This window comes from Mauremys reevesii, linkage group 23, assembly GCF_016161935.1.
Source record: "Mauremys reevesii isolate NIE-2019 linkage group 23, ASM1616193v1, whole genome shotgun sequence".
NCBI classification, from domain to species: domain Eukaryota; kingdom Metazoa; phylum Chordata; order Testudines; family Geoemydidae; genus Mauremys; species Mauremys reevesii.
In genome coordinates, this window is record NC_052645.1 from 17,229,034 (window position 1) to 17,245,699 (window position 16,666).

The following is a 16,666-nucleotide window of genomic DNA, read 5'->3' on the forward strand; positions in this document are numbered from 1 at the left end:
GCTTCAAAGCCTAAACTCCGGCTCAAACTGAAACTTCAAAGCACTGTCAACACTGGTATTTGTAGTGTTCTAGCACAAGCCCCCCTGGCCCATGTCTCTAGACCCCAGGCTGGGAGGCTCACTCCAAAATGCTATATAGACATTCCTTAAGTGTTAAAAAAATCATGAGTCAGGCCCCAAAAGTCAGGAGAATGGCTTAAATTTTTAAAATAGTAAATGTCGAATGTTGTGCTTTTAGGGGGTCACATTTTCAAGCTTTTCTCTGGAGCCAGGAGGGCTAGAAGCTGACTTTTCTTTTAAGCTGAGATAATCACATGACTCCCTGAGCTGGGGCTTTAGGAAAAAAAGACCCTATGTTGTGAGACTCAAGATAAAATTGTGAGGCCCAGCAACACCATCTCATTTTAATGAGTCCAGCGGTTTCAATACACATTTCTGCTAAAAGGAAAATTGGAATATATTCCATATAGGAAAGGAAAAGGTGAGAGTGTGCTAGAGCAGGGATTCTCAAACTGGAGTTCAGGACCCCTTGGGGGTCGTGAGGTTATTTCGGAGGCGGGGGGTCATGAGCTGTCAGCCTCCACCCCCAACCCCGCTTTGCCTCCAGCATTTATAATGGTGTTAAATATATAAAAAAGTGTTTTTAATTTATAGGGGGGAGGTTGCACTCAGAGGCTTGCTGTGCAAAAGGGGTCACCAGGACAAAAGTTTGAGAACCCCTGCGATAGAGGCTCTGAGCCAGATCTTCAGCAGCTGTGAAGCGACACTCTGGCGGCGCCCCGTGCCTGAGTGATCCTGTCTCACACCAGTTTCCACGCCACTGGAGCTGTTCTAGTTGCACCCATCTCACTGCCAATGAACTCAGGCAGGAGACCCCAAGGACATGAAATCCAACCGCTGGGCTTGAATTCCGCTCTCATGAAACGGGTGGCAGTCACTGAAGTCAGGGCAGGGGAGACGTTACAGGGGAAATAAGTCAAAATCTGCCCCTCGTCGTGGGAGTGACCTGAGCTCCGGACATCTGCCTGCCCCCGCCCGAACGCGAGGGAAGCTGGAGGAGGGCCCCTTTCCCTTTAAATGCAAATTGTTGCGTGGGCCCGGCTGCTGTTGACATCGAGTCTTGCAGGGCGCTCAGCCGCTGGGAGCAGCACGGGGGGTCCTCAGGTCAGTTTCACCTCTTAGGGGGCATGGCATGGCATGGCACGGCACGGCACGGGAAGGGAGGGGTGGTGGAACGGAGCGGGGCCGAACGTTCCCTTTTGGAACGCTGCCCGGCTGCATTGTTGCTCTGCGGGTTCTGTTGCGTGCACGGGGCTTGTGCAGCTTTATTCTGCAGCTGCTTCTGCTGTGGGGTTTTTGAGGTGGGGGGAACAGGGAGGTTAGAGACCATGGTGCGGGAGTCCTGCAATTTTCTGGGAAGAGGGGAGGGGAGGCTGGTGGTGTCATCTTGATCTCACACTGTGACATTTCTCTTCTCTGGACGTTGGCTCCCCGGGTGCAGCGAACTCCCCAGGCTTGTAACGCTGGGGTGGAAATGAAAATAGGTTCTGAATCTGCTAATTGACTGTCCAGTGTCTGGGGGATGGAGCTAAATGCAGTGAATATGCTGCTGTTATATATTTTTTTTAAACGGGATACTCTGGAATAGCTGTCTGGGTAACTTATGAATCACAGCCATTTTCATACTGAACAAAGAGGGATCTGTTTCCACAACCTAGGACTGGGCTTTGATCAGACCCAGCAGCTATCGCTTCAGCTGAGGTGCCATTGTACAGAACAATGGGAAATGAGTATGGAGGAAGACTAGCAGGAGCCCTGCTATGTTTTATTAAAGCTTGATCAATGGTGCCGGTATAAAAGTCGGAAGGAACCCCTGTTCTGCTGAGATATCGCCACAGGGCTGGGTTTGGGCTTGTTGGTTCGACCTGCCAAAGTGTTCCCATGCTAAATCGGGTCCTAGGAGCAATCCAGTGTAATTAGGAATCCTAGACTGCAGTAGTGCCTAGAGGCCTTGATTGGGACCTGGGCTCCATTGTGAAAGGAGGCATTGTGCAAACACACAAAAGCCCTGTACTGAAATGTACAGTCTCTGAAGAATATAGCAAGAGAGTTCTGCACAGCTTAGAGTGATGGGCTAGAGCCCTTCATGTCTTGGTCACAGGTTCAAATCCCACATCAGCAGCATATTAAAGCAGTCATCATTCAGTCACCTCCTATCAGGTGTATGTTTAAAACAAAACAAACCCTTTCAGTTGGAACTAATTAGCCCCCGGCTGATGGTTCTTGCTGAGGCTGGAGATCCAAATAATCTTTCCCTGCCTGATGTGATTTCCCCTCCATCCCCCCGCAGACTTGCGGAACGTTGGGGTGTGTGAATCTTGCCCTGCCCCATCTCTGGGGGGGGGGGGGCACAGTTTGCTCCCCGGGGCCCTTTTTGCCTAATTCTTAACAAATAACAGGCAAAATGACTGAACAGTCTTTCATTTGTTCATTTAAATATAAAATGTTGTTTATAAATAATACTAGCTTGTGCAGGTCAAAAATCACTGCAGGTAATTAATTAAATAGAAATAAACCCAGAGCAAGGGTCATCAACACCCTCATCTAATTCCTCTTGCCTTTAAAAACCCCCAACATGTCATTGACCTTCTCTTCTTGACCTGGACTCTTACTCTGAGCTTCAGCCCGCTTTTCCAGCCTGGCCTTTTCTGTTTGAATGTAATGGGCCAGATCCCGAGCTGGTATAAATCAATATAGCTCCATGGATGTCAATGGGTTGGGTCCCCAGCTGGTGTAAATTGTCCAACTCCTGACTTCAATGGAGCTCTGCTGATTTAGGCCATCTGAGGATCCATCATAGGAAGATACAATCTGCTGGTTGAGATTACAACTGGTCAGTGTTAAATGCTTGCTTGAGAATGTCACTTTAAAAAGCAGGATTTTGATTCTTCTTAAACACTAACATCTTTATACAGAGCTTGGAGAACAATTGAATAGCTGCTTCATTTCCTTGCCCCCACCTCCCTGTCTTGTTAGATACAAAGAGAGCCTTGAAATGTACAAATATACTCACACACACAGTGCATTTTAATATTTTAGGGGACAGATGTAGAAAGAAGAGAAAGTAAGACTTTGGGAAAGGCACCAGGGGGAGGGGGTGAGAGAGATCCAGGGTATGTGGTTGTTTGGATATGTGGGTATTTTAAATATTTCTTCTTGGGCCTTGAGAACCAAATACATCCCCTCAGGCTGTGATCTCATCTGATTTTGTTAAGCAGGGTCAGGCTGGGTAAGGGCAACAGGCCCCGCTCAACATAGTGACTGGTTTGACAATGATACTGCGGTTACTGCAGCTTCCCGGGGCAGTGAATAGTCAGTGTTCTGTGGCCCGCACTGTACTCTGATAGGAGACCTCCAATGGTAACACAGGTGCCTGTGGATGAAAGTAATACTGACCCCAGTGCCTCAGCATGGTGCTAGGGGTCCTATGCCACCAGGGTGCTGTCCTCTTCTGGATGAGATGCAAAACCAAAATAGTGACCTTCAGCTCGGACAGAACTGGCGACCTAAGAGCAAGAGCCACTACAGGTCTGAGTCTCCCAGCTGGGACCTGCAGCTGAGGTCTGTCATCAGTGGAATGGTCAAGGTCTAAATTTCTCAGTCCAAATTCCAGAGAAAATAATAATAATAATAAAAAAATAAGTAAATTAAAAAGATTTTTGGGGGTCTGTTCAAAAGCGTCTGGCTTGGCTCACGGTCCGCTGATTGATTACCCCTGTTGTAGGTGATCCACACGGGAGCAGCTTCTATCTGCACTTGAATAGCTGAAGCTGGAGAAAGGGGGTCTAAGAGGGGTTTTGTCTCCCTTGTGAACAGCGTCTCCTTTTCGTGCCCAGAGGTTCCTTGCTGCAGTGGGTTACTGAGCCTGCGACTGGCCCCCGCCTGGGGACCAAGTTCTCAAGATGGAAGACAAGAAGAAGAAGAGGAGTCCAAAGCCTGGCTTAGCTCAGCCTGTGTCGTCCAGCGCTCTGCGCAAACTGCCCGTCCCCACCAGCAAAAGCACCACCTTCTCTCTGGGGCTGCCTCACCTGCCCTCGCCAAAGCAACGGGCCAAATTCAAAAGGTCAGTGCTGGGGGCTGGGTCGGGATGACGGGGAGCCTGCGTTACAAAGGCTGCATGTCCCCAGGCATTAAACCTGAGATTGCGAGCACCAAAACCACACAGGCCACTCCTGCTTGAGCTACCCAGGGCTCGAGTTGTGCCTGAATCTCTGCGATGCCGGCCAGGCACTTTTGTGGAAGGTGAAGCAGCGTTCCAGTACAATCACTTACTGCAAATGCCGGGAACACGCTCCAGAAATTGTTTTTTAGGATTGGAGCTACAGCACTAGTTCCCTTTATCTGTAAATAGCAGGCTGCTGTACTTACAAAGAACCATGAGCTCCTTGGAAGAAAGACAAGAGTAACAAGTTAGGAGGCTGCATCTCTCGGCATGGAAAGGCCTCCAGCCAATGTTCATGTGAGTTTGTATTTTCTATCTAGGGTGAACAAGGAGAAATCTCGTCTGCCTCAGCCTGGGGGCAGTGGGGGCGCAGCACTGGGGGCCCCTCTGCAGCACTCCTTCCTGACCGACGTCTCGGACGTTTATGAGATGGAGGGTGGGCTGCTGAACCTGCTCAATGACTTCCACTCGGGCAAACTGCAGGCCTTTGGTAAGCAGGGGGCAATTCCTCTAAAGGGGGGGTTCATCCATCTGAATGGGGTCCCCAAAGCATCGGTGCCGGCAGCTAGGGCCACCCAAAGCCACCATGGCTGGCACTGGAAGATCTGGCTAATCTGGGAGGCTCCTGCTAGCAGTTGTGTGATGTCTGGGGCAGGCCCAGCCCATCTGTAATGGAAACCCCAGGAGAGCTGGTTAGGAATCTCTACTGCAAGGGGATGTGTCTTGGTGGTTGAGTGTAACCAGGTCCCCCTCCTGGGCGGCACAGGGAAGGAGTGCTCCTTCGAGCAGCTGGAGCACGTCCGGGAGATGCAGGAGAAGCTGGCACGCCTGCACTTCAGCCTGGATGTCTACGTGGAGGAGCTCTCTGAGGACCAGAAGAAGACGGTGGCAGATAGTAACCTAGATCAGCTGCTGACTAATGTGAGTACCAGAGCGTTCTCTCCTCGTGGGCTGATCCCTGAGTCGTCCCTCGAGAACGCATCCCTGCTCCCTCCAAGCCTCGCACTTAGAGTGTGCTGCTCTTAGTGACTAGCACAACACGGCCCCGACCCGCTCTGGGGGCTACCACGATACAGATAATGCCCCCTAAGGATCTTCAAAGGCAAAGTGGGGCCCTGTTCCCTTTATTGTCAGAGCTGCTTGTGCTTGTTCTAATGATGCTTCTGTTTCCCTTTTCAGTTGGAAGAGCTCAGCAACTCCATGTATCCTTCTGCCGGGGCCTATGGGGCCATGGGATTCTTCAGGGGGCCTGTTCTGTATGTGCACAGCTGGGTGACCCCCTCAGGCAGGGAAGGGAAGAGGGAATCCGCTTAGAGACACTTGATCACCACTCTCCAATATCTCCCCAGACCATGGCATTGGATCTGAGGTGCCATTAGTAGATGCTGGTCATCTTCTGCCAGAGACTCTAGGCAGGGAGCCCTGTAGAGCTTGGAGGCTTCTTGGGAATTGCCAGGGGGTTCAAAGACGCCAGGACTCGGCTGGTGCCAAAGGTTTCCAGGCGAGCCTGTCATGGAGACATCTGTAGGACACGGTTTTAGAGGGAGGGTTGGGTTGGAAGGAGGAGCCTGAGGGTGGGATCTGGAGGTGTAACATCTCTGAGCGGCACAAGCCATGCTTTGCCCGTTAGAGGGAGCCCTAATGCACTGAGCCGGAGCGGTGATGGATGCTGGCTGGAATCCACTTCTAAGGGTAACCAGGCGCCACCAATGGAGTGAGTAATGTGGCTGAGTCTATGAAGGAGCTGGATAACTGTGGGACCAGTTTGAATTAGCATGTGGTACTGGCCACTCTTGGAGACAGAATCCCAGCTGGGGTGGCTCGGTGGTCTGATCCAGTATGAGAAATCCTGCGTCACCGGCTGTGCAGGATAAGAGGGAGAAGAATTTCCTGCTTCAGGGTGTCGGTGCTCTCTGTAGAGGTCAGGAAGGAACCCTTCCCTCCATCTCTGCCATGCACAGACTATGGCTGGAGGGAGGAGACCAGGCTTTTTATTGGACCATTGGTCTGTCCTGTTGGGGCAGGGAGATGCTATATTTATGGATCATTGGCCTGATGAGGCGGGATACTGCATGGTACAAATCATTGCCAAATCCTATGTTCCTGTGCTGCACAGGCTACCGGCAAGGGTGCCAGAACCTTTGTACAAGTGGGGGCAGGGGCACTGGTGCTGGACCGGAGGGGCTATGGGGCCATGCCCACCACTTTTTAACATGGATGTAGTTTGGGCGGGGGAGAGTGGCGTTGCCCCTCCAAACTGCAAGCCTTGGGCAGGCATGGAACGGCCCAGCCCCTGCCAGCGCCACTCTGTGCCTGCCCAAGACTTGCAGTTTAGGGGGGCAACACTGCCCCCGACCGCCCCAAACCATGCCCATGTTAAAAAGTGGAGGGGCCATGGCCCCTGGGTTCTCCTGGTTCTGGTGCTGTTGCTACTGGGTATAGAGACTGGCTCAGTTAGAAGGTTTGTGTTAGGAACTCCAGCCTCTCCTCCCACAGATCAGTGACGAGGCTGCAGCTTGATCAATTCTTCTTCTTCCTTAACATAAAACTCAGCCAAAAGCTGCACCTAGCGGAGAATCCAGACCTGGAGGATGCTGCCACTGCCTAGCTGGCTGCCTGGTCCCTACATAAGCAACAGAGGGCAGCATTGAGGATTCTGGAGCCAAGGGAGAGCTCCACCAGCTTGAATCTCTGTCATGGCCACCTCTGAACTGTACAGAAATGTAGGAGTATAAAAGGAAGAACACCCCTAAGAAGGGGTTTGGGGGTTGGGCTGGGGGAGGGGCATGTTGTCTAATAATTTTGTATCAAAATCCAGGATTTTTAGAGCATCCGAAAAGGCCAAACACTGTCAAGGTAACTTGAAAAGTAAACAAGAAAATCGTAGAGGAAAGACGGGGAATCAGCAGTGCTGGATTCTCTCTCCTGATCGCTTCCCAGCTCACCATATGACCTTGGGCAAGTCGCTCGCTGCACCTCTCTGTGCCTGAGTTTTTTCCTCCCCCTTCTTTTTAAAAATGGGGTTAATGATACTTGAGCAACCTTGTATAAAGCTTTTTGAGATTCCTGGATAAAAGGTGCCATAGCAAACAAAGCATTGTTAATGGGCGATAGAACATTTCATTTTCAGGCTGTGGGTTCCACTCTGATTCAGTTTGGACCATTTGAGGGGCTGTGAGTGAAATGAGTTTGGTGGGTTTCAGTCTGGTTCCTAGTGGACAAACAGCTACATCACAAAACCTTGCAAAATACTCCAGGCCTTTTGTAGAAATTCTTTCTGTGTGGACTGGGTACTATTTCCATTCCAACAAGGATAGAAGCGGTGGCTTTGCTAGACCAGACACCAAATGTAAGAAGAGAGGAGTTTAAACAACTAACATTTCTACACTTACACACACATCCAGTTTTAAACAGCTAAGCTGCTTCAACTTGACACTGAAGGTGAATAGATGAGTGTATGTTTACATGTCAGAATGTTTTTCTAGTAGTAGAATGTAGCACTAAATAATGAAATTGTAATGTAAATAAACTAGGTGTGGTATTTTGCTGTTTTCACCATGACTTTAATTAATGTGTAAAGAAGGAAAAATGGACGGAAGTTTAAAACAGAGGAGTGAGTAGCCAGGACTCCTGGGTTCAGTTCCTGCATCTTAGAATCATAGAATCTCAGGGTTGGAAGGGACCTCAGGAGGTCATCTAGTCCAACCCCCTGCTCAAAGCAGGGCCAACCAACTAAATCATCCCAGCCAGGGCTTTGTCAAGCCTGATCTTAAAAACCTCTAAGGAAGGAGATTCCACCCCCTCCCTAGGTAACCCATTCCAGTTCTTCACCACCCTCCTAGGGAAAAAGTTTTTCCTAATATCCAACCTAAACCTCCCCCTCTGCAACTTGAGACCATTGATCCTTGTTCTGTCATTTTCTACCACTGAGAACAGTCTAGATCCATCCTCTATGGAACCCCCTTTCAGGTAGTTGAAAGCAGCTATCAAATCCCCCCCCCCCCCCATTCCTCTCTTCTGCAGGCTAAACAATCTCAGTCCCCTCAGCCCTAGGTTTGTGATTTTCAGAAGTGACTAATGGTATTGGGGGTCCAATGTGAGACCTGCATGGGGCCTGATTTCCAAAAAATGCTGAACATGTTCCACCTTTTTTACAATGTCTTGGATTAGGCTCCTAAACACTGAGGCTTGCTCCTGTTTTGCAAATCTTGTCTATTAACCGCTGTCTGCCTCAGTTAGCCCATCTGTAACATGGGGATGAGGATGAATGGCGGAGGCATGTGGGTAAAGCACCAGGAGATACTTTACCACAGACCGAGGCAAAGTTTCCCTTGGAAAGCAGTGGGTTCTGGGCAGGGGTGCACCCAGAATTTTGCTAAGGAGGGGGCCAGGTTACTGGCCCAGCTACCCCAAATCTGAGGGGCAGTGTGACGCCCTGTGCTTGGTCACAATACCGCTCGCTTGCATTTGGCCTGGCCACCCCTCCAGCCTGCCAGCAGGAATGGGGCTCTGCTGTTCCATCACCCGGCTGGTCGGGGGGCTTGGGCCCCCTTTTGCCCCTCCAGAGGCTAGGGGTTCAGAGGGGGAGCCCCCAGCCTGCGTGGCACGTGGCCATGGGGCCCCTCACTGCCCTTCCCCTAGTGCTAGCCCGGGGGGGGGCTGGATTTGGGTGGGCCCGACAGTAATGGGGCTCCTCCCCGCGCGTGACCGCCAGAGGGCAGCCACTCCTGCCGGCTCTGCGGGGCGGGGGGCGGAAGAGCCCGTCCCCTGCCTGCTGTCGCCACTCGATGACGCCATCGGTCGGAGCCCGGTTACCGGGCAGCGCCCGCGCCGGTTCGGGTGGAGATGGCGCCGGAGCAGCAACGGCTGGTGAAGGGGGTGACGAGGCTGCAGGTGAGGCGCGCGGGCGGGGCGGGGGCAGGTATTGGGGATAAGGTGGGGCAGGCCCGGGGGGGCTGTATATCTGGGGTGCAGCTGGGCCAGGCTGGGAGGGTATATCTGAGGGGGTGCAGCTGGGGTAGGCCTTGGGGGTATATCTGAGGGGTGCATCTGGGGCAGGTCTGGGGGTATATCTGAGGGGGTGCAGCTGGGGTAGGCCTTGGGGTATATCTGAGGGGGTATATCTGAGGAGTGGGGTGCATCTGGGCTGTATATCTGAGGGGGTGCATCTGGGGCAGGTCTGGGGGTATATCTGAGGGGGTGCAGCTGGGGTAGGCCTTGGTGGGGGGTATATCTGAGGAGTCGGGGGTGCAGCTGGGGGGAGGGGGGCTGTATATCTGAGGAGTCGGGGTGCATCTGGGGCAGGTCTGGTGGGAGGGGGGGCTGTATATCTGAAGGGTGGGGTGATGCATCTGGGGCTGGGGCAGGACCCGGTGGGGATGACTGTATATCTGGGGTGGTACCTCCGGGTGTAGGCACATCTTGGGGAGACAAGGGGTAAAATTCTCTTAATCTGTTTCTGCTGCCCCAGCTCCTGCTGTTTCTTGTGCTTATGCTTCGTCCCTGCTGTAAGCGGGTGCAGCACCACTGAAGGCAGTGGCGGGCTGTTCTCTTACTCCAGGGCTGAGTTTGCCCCTCTGCTCTAATTTCACTGAGGGTATCACAGCTCCTTGGTGCTCCTGTCTTGAGTGTTTTTTTCCTGTGTGTTTCATAGAAACAGGCACAATATACAAATAACATTAGGGGCCTTGATCCTGCACCACTGATGTCAGTGGCAAAATTCCCATTGACTTCAAAGTGGGCGTATTCAGAGTTTGTAGTTGAAAGTTAATTTGGATTAAAGTAGGGTGTGAATTTAAAGCACAGTAGCCATTCCTGAGTAGCTCCATGGTATGAGACATTGTAGAAAAGCCCTAATATGGTATGAATAAGTCACATGTTCCTTAAAGAGTGGATGCCTTTCTCGGACACTGTCATCATTGGAGCTTTGCTTATTCTCTCTCCCCCCTCCTTCAGATTAATCACTTTCATCTAGAAAGTGACACTGACTAGAAACACAGTGAAGTTGATGGGCTGTTTTCCTTGTCTTAGCCAGAAGAAATACAAAAATAAACCAACAAGTTGCCTAAGCAGCAACAATAAGTTAGGGCCTGATCCTGCAAATATTCACTACCAGATATAATGCTCATGGCCATGGGTAGTCTATTTGACTTAAGTGGGACTACCAGGGTAGTTAGCATCGTGCTTTATAGCGTTTGCAGTATTGGGCCCTAAGATTTTATTAATGATTGTTTCCATTCTAATAATCTAAGATGTTGTGAAGTAATAGTAATGTTAGGAACCATTAGGAAAGGGATAGATAAAACAGAAAATATCATAATGCCACTACATAAACCATTGGTATGCCCACACCTCGAATGTTGCATGTAGTTCTGATCGTCTGAAAAAAAGATATAGCAGAATTGGAAGAGGCACATAGAAGGACAACAAGAATGACTGGAACAGAGTCCATACAAGGAGAGATTTAAAAGATTAGGATTGTTCATCTTTGAAAAGAGCTGAGTAGAGGGGAGGATATGATAGAGGTTTATAAAATCACAAATGGTGTGGAGAAAGTGAACAGGGATGTGTTATTTACCGGTGTCATAACACACTAACTAGGGGGTCACTCAAATTAATAGGCAGCAGGTTTAAAACAAACATAAGGAAGTATTTCTTCACACAACACACAGTCAACCTGTGGAACTCGTTGCCATGGGATGGTATGAAGGCCAGAAGTATAACTGGGGTCAAAAAAGAATTAGATGAGTTAATGGAGAATAGGCCCATCAATGGCTATTAGCCAAGATGGTCAGGGACACAACCCGGTGCTCTGGGTAGCCCTACCTCTAATGCCAGAAGCTGGGAGTGAATGACAGGGGATTGCCCTGTTCTGTTCATTCCCTCTGAAGCATCTGCAAATCTTCTCTGTGTTGGGAAACGTGGTCAACCATCTCTATGACTATTTAGGGATCTCTGTCTTATCCTTCGTAGGCCTGTGTCAGGGGTTATCTTGTGAGGAAGAGGTTCCAAAGCTTACAGGAGGACTATGAGAACACGGTAAAGGAGATTGAAGGGGATTTGGGTCCGTTGCAGTGGAAAGGACGCTTCATACCAACGCCTGTCTTTCCTCAAAAGGTATGGTCCATTCAGTTCATGGTATGCAGTCGCTCCTGGCAAAGGCTGGCATTGCTGATATGATCGGCATGTTCTGTCTGAATAGGGATTTCTTACAAAAAAAGATGTAGCTAAAACGGTATTTAGCACTTTTGCATGTAGCAGGTAGTTTCTGGACTTCATTATCACAATTTGTGCTTGGATTCAGAGTATGGTCTGGCTAAATGCTATAAATGCAGCCATATTGGGGGCAGCCATCTCACACTATAGACTGACCTAGCCATGTGTTAACCACTCGAATCATGGTGCTGAAGTCTGGAAAGAACAAACTGTCTCTTCTCCATGACAGACCCCATCTGTCCATAATACAACCAGGCACTATCTGAGACCTGCTCTCTTGTAGTGTTTGAACATGGCTCATGAACAAGTTTTATAAAAAAAATAATAATTGTAGCTTGGAAATAAACTGTTAACCATTTCCCAAACCATGATCATTTAAAACTCTTTTATGGGCAGAGTGAATTTCTGGAAAGTAGTGAGGAAAGTTATCGGAGCTGGTTACAAACATCTACTAAGCAAGATCATCTTAGCCAGGAAGAGCCTAACCTTGTTGGATTTTTTTATTACGTCCCTCTGTTCGTTACCTCTCCTCCATGTTTAACTTCTCAAACATTGTTTCTCCAGAAGCAGATGAAAGTAAAGCGATTAATTGATCAAGAGTCTGGATCCAAAGACAATAACAATACAGCTAAAGGGCAGCAAAAGCATTGTCCTCTTGAGACACTAGAACCAGAAAAGGATTATGACTCTAGGAGTTGCATGAAACCTACAGCCCAGCTTCAAGATGAGGAGATGGTCTCAAGAGGTGAAAGCAAGAGAGTGAAGCAAAATTTAGAGTGTGATGTAGATAAATCCACTGGACAGGACTGCAGCTTATCAGGAGAGAATACGGAATGGAAGAACAATAGCAATGCATCATCTGTATGGAGCAACACTGTTCCGGAGATAGGGTCTACTGTAGCCAGCCAAGGTAAGAAACAGGAATAGGGATATACATTATAGCCAGCACCTCTGAACCCTTCCAGCATGGCATGTGTAACCTGGCAACATACTCACCCGCCTGAGCTAGATTGTTGTGGAGACAAAAGCCTCAGGAATACAATAGAGAGACTAGAGCAATGAATCTCATCCAAGAGATCACATAGAATGGAGTCTGGGCCCCCTCGCATGAGTTTCCTGTTTAAATAATATCTCCTCTCCAAGGTCTTGTCTACACTAGGAAATTATCCATTGCAGATATACATTATTTAACTGCAAGGACAAACTAAACTTGGTTCCACACCAGCTCAGAAACCTTGATCAACCCCTGTTTGGGGCAGGGTTCCAGGTTTCTCAACAGGAAACCCCTCTTATCCAAATCCTCCCATTTTCTAAATGTTCTGCTTCCCAGTGAGCATCAATTGCAGGGGAAAGTACACCATCTTATCCAAATCTTTGTTTGCCTAAATAAATTCCATGTCACCTCTTCCATTAGCATAGGGGAAGGGAGAGGCCCTTGGTGTATTTGAGATCAGATTAAAGATTTTTCTGCAAAACTTTGATCGCAAGCAAGCTAGATTTTTCTATTCCAAGCAGCTTTATGCATACCCTTCAAGCTCATAGTCTTGCCTAGGCTGCGTATGTTAGGAACAAGCTTTATGTAGCTCTCCTTTCTTTGTAGGTCCTAGAGACTAACTGAAGATCTTCAAAGTGGGCAATATCTCAGTGTTATAACCCCTCTACATAGGCACCATGATCAATTATAGAGCAGAGTCTAGGGAACACTGTCTTGGAAAGACTGTCGGCTGTAGCCCTAGAAAACTGATAGTCCATCCGGATGGATTTTGTTCAAGAGCGTAGGGATTGTACCCAGCGTAGGGATTTATCCTGTTTGTGGACATGTGTTTGTTCTGACGCAGTTGGAAGTAGGTTAGTATCCAAGGTCTCTCTTTCTTGATGTACCTGACACAAGAAAATAAACAGCCTCTCATGGAGCCAGAAAGTGAATAATACAGATGGATTGGCCCAGCTTTGGCAGCAGTAACCAAACAGGAAAATTAACACACTAGCTTCTGTATAGTATAACTCTGCACACCAAGGAAGATGACTGATTGCATTCCCCACATTCTATGAAAGATGCATTAAAGGTAAATTTTCTAAATAGCTTGTTCTGAGTCTGTGTGCACTGGATTGGGTTAACAGTCATGTGTTCTTGGTTACTACAGTGAGGATGGCAATATGAGAAGCTAGAATAGTACAAAGTAGAGTTCTGGTTCCAAATGGGGTGACCTGCCTCTCTTTGTTGCAATGGATTGTTGACTTTGAAATCTGTTTGTATGTTAAGGTGGTTAACTGTTTCACTGCTGATTGTTCTACCAAAACATTCAGTTCCCCTGAGATGGTAGGTGGAATTTGGGAAGAGTACCTCCCGCCCCGTCTGGCCTCTGAACATGAGAGGACTAAAGGGAACATGGCTAGGCTATAAAACCAAATAACCCCTTAAATAGAATTAATCTCTGTTTTTCCATTTCTGTGCAGAGCTTCCATTCAAGAGCATAAAACAGGAGCTGCCTCAAACTCTTCCCGACCTTCAGTGCTATCGAAATCACTTGGCCATGGAGCTGCTGTGGCTGCAACAAGCTATTGTGAGCCGTAAGAATGTAAGAGCCCGTCCTTGCCTCTTGCTGTGTTCAAAGGTTGGCTTGTCCAGGCAAACGTTTGCAAGAGGAATCTTCAGTTAATCACTGTGGTGGGGATTGGATTTCCATTCAGTTACATGAGAGTTTAATCAGATGATGGAGGTGCATTTCTCTTCTCTGGAGGAGATGATAATGCTTAACACTTGTACAGCACTTTCCATGTGTAAACATCAGCTAATTAGAGGAAGATATGGCTGAGGTTAACTATAGGCGTGTTACAAAGACTTCACTGCTCTTCTAGAATGTACTGCAGTCCATATTCTAAACCACACTTGTTCATCTAGTTTATCCAAATACATTTGTGAGGTAGGGTCTGTTATGTCTTTATTGTTCTTTTTATTATTCTCTCACTTACATGCTAATCTGTCTTCAGTGCTAATCTCCAGGCATGAGTGTGAATTAGCAATGATCAGTTAGTAAAGAAATAAGGATAGAATAATGCTTATATTGTACCTTCCATCTCAAGGTCTCAAAGTGCTTTACAGGTATGGGTCAGTGTTATCACATCCATTTTATGAATAGGGAAACGAAGCATGGTGAGGTTTGGAGACTTGCCTGAGGTCAGACAGTTAAGTCAGTGGCAGAGCAGAGGTAGAATGCAGGAATACTGACTCTCCTGGAAGTCCCTTGCTTCAACCACTAGACCTCTACCTCAGTTTCCCTCACTTTCCTACCAAGATGTGCATACAGAATTCTGTTTTCCCTGCCACAGTGGCTGGGATTAGTAATGCAGTCATCAGTGTGTTTCTTAGTAAGCGTTCCTGCTGCTGAAGGACACTGAGGGTTGACAGTCTTACACTATAACCTACTCTAAAACAATTAAATGTGGAGGATGTTGTTTAAAATGCCTGTTACTCTGCTAGGCACCCCAACGCTGGTAAACCTGGCACGCTGGGGCTTATTTCTAACTGTAGGCACAAAGTGGGAGAGATTTCTAGTTGCCTAAACCTAGGACTAAGGGTGAGGTATTCCTGACACTTGTTTCTGACTTGCTGTGGGACCTTGCAATTTGTGCCTTGGGTTCTGTGTCTATAAAATGGGGATTAGGATATTCACCTATCATGTGCATGCATGTGCACACACAGGCTGGGTGGGCACGCCCAGATGGGTGTGCATGCATGCACGGCTTAATTAAGTTTGTAAACTGCTTGGTTGCATGTGACTATTGCTGTGTGTATACTTATCAACATCCCTCTGCTCTGTCCACTTGCTCCTCTTGCGAATAGGCAACATCCAAAGGACAGATCCTTTGCATATTAGAGCCGTCTGCCTGGCCATGAGCAAGTAGCCAGCAGAGGGAGGAAGATGCCTAAATCTAGCCCTACAAGCCTCAGTTGCATTCCTTTCAATGTTTAAGGATTTCTCACCACATATGAGGATTCCAGTGGTAGCTGGGTAACCTGCAGAGACAGATGCTCCTCTGGTTTCAAGTCTAGCAGGATTTAAGAAATATCATCATTTGACTTCCTTTTTGTCTTGTAGTATTTGATCCTGAAGCAAAGGCTGGGGACTCCTGAGCGATAGGAAATGTTTCAGAGGGATGCAGCGTATGCTCACCTTGTTGTGGAGGAGCAGCGTTCTCTGGGACTAGCTGGACTGTGTCCCATCCACTGCAGGAGAGGAATCGTCATGTGAGCAGCATGAAATGCCGCTGCCTGGGAAAGCACTAGCTCCACTGTGGCATAGACGTTCCTCATGGTTAACTTGTGACTTCCACTGGGACTTTATTTGTCACATTCGTCAGAATAAGAGTTAGTTACAGTGAAGAGGTTTATTTTTAAACTTGAAAACTCTTGGTGAAGTCACATGTTCAATATCTGCCCCATGCTAAGGAGGATGTTATATGTACTGAAGGGGTTATTACCCAGCCCTCACCCAGAAGAACCCCATTTCTGCTGACTGAGCCTGAGAGGGAAATCGCAGCCAGACTGATTTTTTGTTTTATGTACTTTTCTTTAAAAGATTAGTTGATAATTTGTGGTTGAACTGAGCGGCAGGGAAGCAGCCTGGTGCTCTGACCACCAGGAATGGGCTCCCCTCCACGGAGCAGGAATGGCTTTTTTGTTGTCAGCTTGCTGAGCCGTGTATTTGGAAAGAGTCTGTCTCCCACATATCATGACTCTGTTCCCAAGACTTGGAGATCCCAAAATACTCCATGGCCAAGCCCTGCAGACTTCACTCCGGCAGAACGCCGGCTGAGCGAGAACCACGAGGTTTGGCGCAGTGTGTACGGAGTGTATTATATAACCAGATGCTTTTCCTAGTGGGCTTTGACTGTTTTGTTCTAATGGGCAACCCATGAACATCAGAAAGGGGATTTTTCCCCAAGGCACAGTTGATCCCTATCCCACACCCGTAACACTTTGTGAGTGCAGATGCTCTGGGTTCTGTCTCTTTCCATGTGCCATCATACGCATATTTAATGTACAGCCTGGAACCATTCCAATGAAAGCCTGTGTCAGTTCCTGAACATACTCATTTGTTCCTCATTTTTGTTTCTGAATAAAGTATTGTCTCTGCCATTGGCTGGGCCATGTCTTGATCCACAGACGCTATCCAGTGAAAAGTAAAGCAAGCCTAACCTCAGTTGTAGTGTCAAATGCTAGGGATG

At 48.3% G+C, this 16,666-nt stretch overlaps 3 protein-coding genes across 6 annotated transcripts in view; 2 read left to right on the forward strand and 1 right to left on the reverse strand.

Annotated features, from left to right (window-relative positions):
- Window positions 1–16,666, reverse strand: part of TMEM234 (transmembrane protein 234) — a 38,123-nt gene that overhangs the window by 807 nt on the left and 20,650 nt on the right. The window lies entirely within an intron of this gene.
- On the forward strand, window positions 948–7,777 carry CCDC28B (coiled-coil domain containing 28B). 3 transcript variants are annotated; one of them, XM_039511597.1, is made up of 6 exons: window positions 948–1,164; window positions 3,785–4,123; window positions 4,543–4,712; window positions 4,989–5,143; window positions 5,402–5,424; window positions 6,776–7,777. In XM_039511597.1, the coding sequence occupies exons 2-6, from the start codon at window positions 3,963–3,965 to the stop codon at window positions 6,828–6,830; spliced, it is 564 nt and encodes a 187-aa protein (XP_039367531.1). In that variant the 5' UTR covers window positions 948–1,164; window positions 3,785–3,962; the 3' UTR covers window positions 6,831–7,777. The 3 variants fall into 3 exon arrangements, with proteins under 3 accessions (XP_039367531.1, XP_039367532.1, XP_039367530.1); XM_039511598.1 differs by having other exon boundaries at window positions 3,877–4,123; XM_039511596.1 differs by having other exon boundaries at window positions 950–1,164; window positions 3,897–4,123.
- IQCC (IQ motif containing C) lies at window positions 8,957–16,575 on the forward strand. Of its 2 annotated transcripts, none has more exons than XM_039511592.1 (5): window positions 8,957–9,115; window positions 11,195–11,338; window positions 12,002–12,347; window positions 13,895–14,016; window positions 15,538–16,575. In XM_039511592.1, exons 1-5 carry the CDS (start codon window positions 9,068–9,070, stop codon window positions 15,577–15,579), a joined length of 702 nt encoding a protein of 233 aa, XP_039367526.1. In that variant the 5' UTR covers window positions 8,957–9,067; the 3' UTR covers window positions 15,580–16,575. The 2 variants fall into 2 exon arrangements, with proteins under 2 accessions (XP_039367526.1, XP_039367527.1); XM_039511593.1 differs by having other exon boundaries at window positions 12,005–12,347.

Coding starts and splice junctions, on each gene's coding strand:
- CCDC28B (XM_039511597.1), top strand. CDS start 3,963: ATGGAAGACAAGAAGAAGAAGAGGAGTCCAAAGCCTGGCTTAGCTCAG. Junction 4,713..4,988: donor GGGCAAACTGCAGGCCTTTG/GTAAGCAGGGGG, acceptor TGGGCGGCACAG/GGAAGGAGTGCTCCTTCGAG. Junction 5,425..6,775: donor GAAGAGCTCAGCAACTCCAT/GTATCCTTCTGC, acceptor CATAAAACTCAG/CCAAAAGCTGCACCTAGCGG.
- IQCC (XM_039511592.1), top strand. CDS start 9,068: ATGGCGCCGGAGCAGCAACGGCTGGTGAAGGGGGTGACGAGGCTGCAG. Junction 11,339..12,001: donor CGCCTGTCTTTCCTCAAAAG/GTATGGTCCATT, acceptor TTGTTTCTCCAG/AAGCAGATGAAAGTAAAGCG. Junction 14,017..15,537: donor CTATTGTGAGCCGTAAGAAT/GTAAGAGCCCGT, acceptor TTTGTCTTGTAG/TATTTGATCCTGAAGCAAAG.